This window comes from Trichomycterus rosablanca, chromosome 15, assembly GCF_030014385.1.
Source record: "Trichomycterus rosablanca isolate fTriRos1 chromosome 15, fTriRos1.hap1, whole genome shotgun sequence".
Classification (NCBI taxonomy): Eukaryota; Metazoa; Chordata; class Actinopteri; order Siluriformes; family Trichomycteridae; genus Trichomycterus; species Trichomycterus rosablanca.
This window is the reverse complement of record NC_086002.1, coordinates 28,908,262-28,911,191: the sequence shown is the minus strand read 5'-3', so window position 1 is coordinate 28,911,191 and position 2,930 is coordinate 28,908,262. Positions and strand designations below refer to the sequence as shown.

Genomic DNA, 2,930 nt, shown 5'->3' with positions numbered 1-2,930 from the left:
GTTTTATGTGTAATAATGCTTTTGTCACACATCCCCATAAAACTGTCTGTATAAATGTATATATGTATGTGCACTCACGTATATGAGCACCTTACAAAATGTAATTATTAGTGTAAATGTTATTGTGACATAATATAATGTAATTGTTGCTTAAGAGAAGCTTTTCTGTATCATACATTACACGGGCGGGAGAACGGAGGAGAAGAGAGGGGGGGGGCAGTATGTGTTTCCCTTGGGACATGACGGCGCGTTTAGGATTGGCTCAGCTGTACCTTCGCTCTTAGCCAATAGGAGAGAGGCCAGTTTGCCTATATCATACCGTTTCGAGCTCTCTCTGAGTTTATTCCAGTTTTGTTCGACGAACACACCTGATCATCAAAATGAGTGGACGCGGAAAGACCGGTGGTAAGGCTAGGGCTAAGGCCAAGACTCGCTCATCCCGTGCCGGCCTTCAGTTCCCCGTGGGCCGTGTTCACAGACACCTACGTAAGGGTAATTACGCCCACCGTGTGGGAGCTGGTGCTCCTGTCTACTTGGCTGCCGTGCTGGAGTATCTGACCGCTGAGATCCTCGAGTTGGCTGGTAACGCCGCCAGAGATAACAAGAAGTCTCGTATCATCCCTCGTCATCTGCAGTTGGCCGTGCGTAACGACGAGGAGTTGAACAGACTGCTTGGAGGTGTAACCATCGCTCAGGGCGGTGTGCTGCCTAACATCCAGGCTGTTCTGTTGCCCAAGAAGACCGAGAAAGCAGCCAAGGCCAAGTAAAGTCGCTCTCGTGTTCTAACCAAAAGGCTCTTTTAAGAGCCACCCATTTCCACAGATAAAGTGCTATTTCCCCAAATAGTGTGTAAACAAATTAAATGTAATATCGTTTCATAGAATCACACGGCATACAACACATGATCTATGACATGGTAAAATTACCAAATCAATATGTGATTTATTTTTTCCCCATTTATTTTTACATATGTCCCTATGTATGTAAACATAAGAGAAGTTACAGATCACTTGCAGTAGCAAAACCAACAATATAGACGATTAAAAGTGGTGCAACAAACGCGTTTGTGTAATACGCATGGAACAATAATAATGCTAATAATAACAATAATAAGCAAAATGAACGAAATAATCAATAATATATTTTTAAAAAGGTATATACTTTAAATGCGATTGTAGGCTGTGTTTTAAAAGCACAAAGAAACAATGGAAAGTATTATAAATCCCGCCAACAGCATAGAGGAAATACTGTGTTTTCTGAAACGAGGCAGCGGCAGAACACCGACCAGTAAGCGACATTTTACGTTAGAACGTTCGTCCAATGAGAAAAGTGCGTCATCAAGACGCCCAATGAGCGCGGAGCGGCTCTTGTACTTAAAAGGAGCGTGTTGGGCGGGCTGACATATTCTGTTCTACAGTTCGTGAAGTACGGAGTTCCAGACGCGATGGCAAGAACCAAGCAGACCGCTCGTAAATCCACCGGTGGTAAGGCGCCGAGGAAGCAGCTCGCCACTAAGGCTGCCCGCAAGAGCGCCCCGGCTACTGGCGGTGTGAAGAAACCTCACCGTTACAGGCCAGGTACCGTGGCTCTGCGTGAAATCCGCCGTTATCAGAAGTCCACTGAGCTGCTCATCCGCAAGCTGCCCTTCCAGCGCCTGGTTAGAGAGATCGCTCAGGACTTTAAGACCGATCTGCGCTTCCAGAGTTCTGCCGTCATGGCTCTGCAGGAGGCCAGTGAGGCTTACCTGGTCGGTCTGTTCGAGGACACCAACCTGTGCGCCATCCATGCCAAGAGAGTGACCATCATGCCTAAGGACATCCAGCTGGCCCGCCGTATTCGCGGAGAGCGTGCTTAAACGAACCCACTCCATCCAGTTATCCCCAAAGGCTCTTTTAAGAGCCACTTACATGCTTCCACTGAAATGGGCACTTTTCATAACTTTTTCATTTATTTATGTGTGTCGGTTCCAAATTATAAATTAGTTACATTTATCAGAGTTATGAATATTAGAAAAAACAGCTGTGTGTGTGTGTGTGTAGAGATGTACCTTACGACATGTTCTTACAACAATTATAAGCAAGGTTACATAAGTACAGCTGATTAAAGATTGGCAGGTGGTGTCTTATAACACATGATTAATAATGTTTATAGTGGTGTATGTTTATGGGGTTCTATAAAGCATTAAGTTAGTAAGAGTAATGTAGTCGTTATGAGTAGGCTACTAATGCCAAAAAAATGAAAGAATAAACGATTAATAATCAATAATAATTATTTAGAATAATGTATCATTATCAATAATAAAAAAAATATTATAGATAATTAACACTGGGTAATTACAGGCATTTTAGAAGACATACTGTAAAATATTAAGTGTAAATAATCATAATTACTCATTATGATTTTTTTTTCCCTATTATAGTTGTTGTAATAATAGTATTATTGGTGATAGTAGTAGTAGTACTAGTAACTGTAATTATAATGTTTTGGAGAACCAATACACAATTAGTGAAGCGTGGCTTCCATCTCGTGGTTACACTGTGACAACACACAAACTAAATCTATTTGTGTGTTTGTGTGTATGTGTATGTATGTGTATTTAAACAACAACAGCCACTGCACAAACACAAAACCACACTGCATCAGCTATTGGAGAAGCCAAATACAAGCACAGAGTAAAATGCGGTGTTATTCGGCCCTAAATTGACAGCACACTGTAGCAGATTACCTGAGTACAGTGACTGACATCAAACACAGAACCACACTGACAAAATACAGACTCAGCGCACACAAGCTGGCCATCGAGACCGGACACTACAAGAAATTCTGGACCCCACAGAACCAGGAGTGTGTACACAGTGCAACACCAACACCACAGAGACTGAGCTGCACTTCTTAACATATTGTCCAAAATACACTCAACATACAAAAGG

At 42.4% G+C, this 2,930-nt stretch overlaps 2 protein-coding genes across 2 annotated transcripts; both read left to right on the top strand.

Moving 5' to 3' along the window:
• The first annotated feature begins 365 nt into the window (after window positions 1–365).
• Window positions 366–767, top strand: LOC134328990 (histone H2A-like). The gene has a single exon (XM_063010228.1). The coding sequence runs from the start codon at window positions 381–383 to the stop codon at window positions 765–767; it is 387 nt and encodes a 128-aa protein (XP_062866298.1). The 5' UTR covers window positions 366–380.
• A 659-nt stretch (window positions 768–1,426) lies between these two features.
• Window positions 1,427–1,856, top strand: LOC134328938 (histone H3). The gene has a single exon (XM_063010180.1). It carries the CDS (start codon window positions 1,445–1,447, stop codon window positions 1,853–1,855), a length of 411 nt encoding a protein of 136 aa, XP_062866250.1. The 5' UTR covers window positions 1,427–1,444; the 3' UTR covers window position 1,856.
• The last annotated feature ends 1,074 nt before the right edge of the window (window positions 1,857–2,930 follow it).

Bases quoted from the DNA above. Each gene is read 5' to 3' on its own strand.
- LOC134328938 (XM_063010180.1), top strand. From the start codon at position 1,445: ATGGCAAGAACCAAGCAGACCGCTCGTAAATCCACCGGTGGTAAGGCG.
- LOC134328990 (XM_063010228.1), top strand. From the start codon at position 381: ATGAGTGGACGCGGAAAGACCGGTGGTAAGGCTAGGGCTAAGGCCAAG.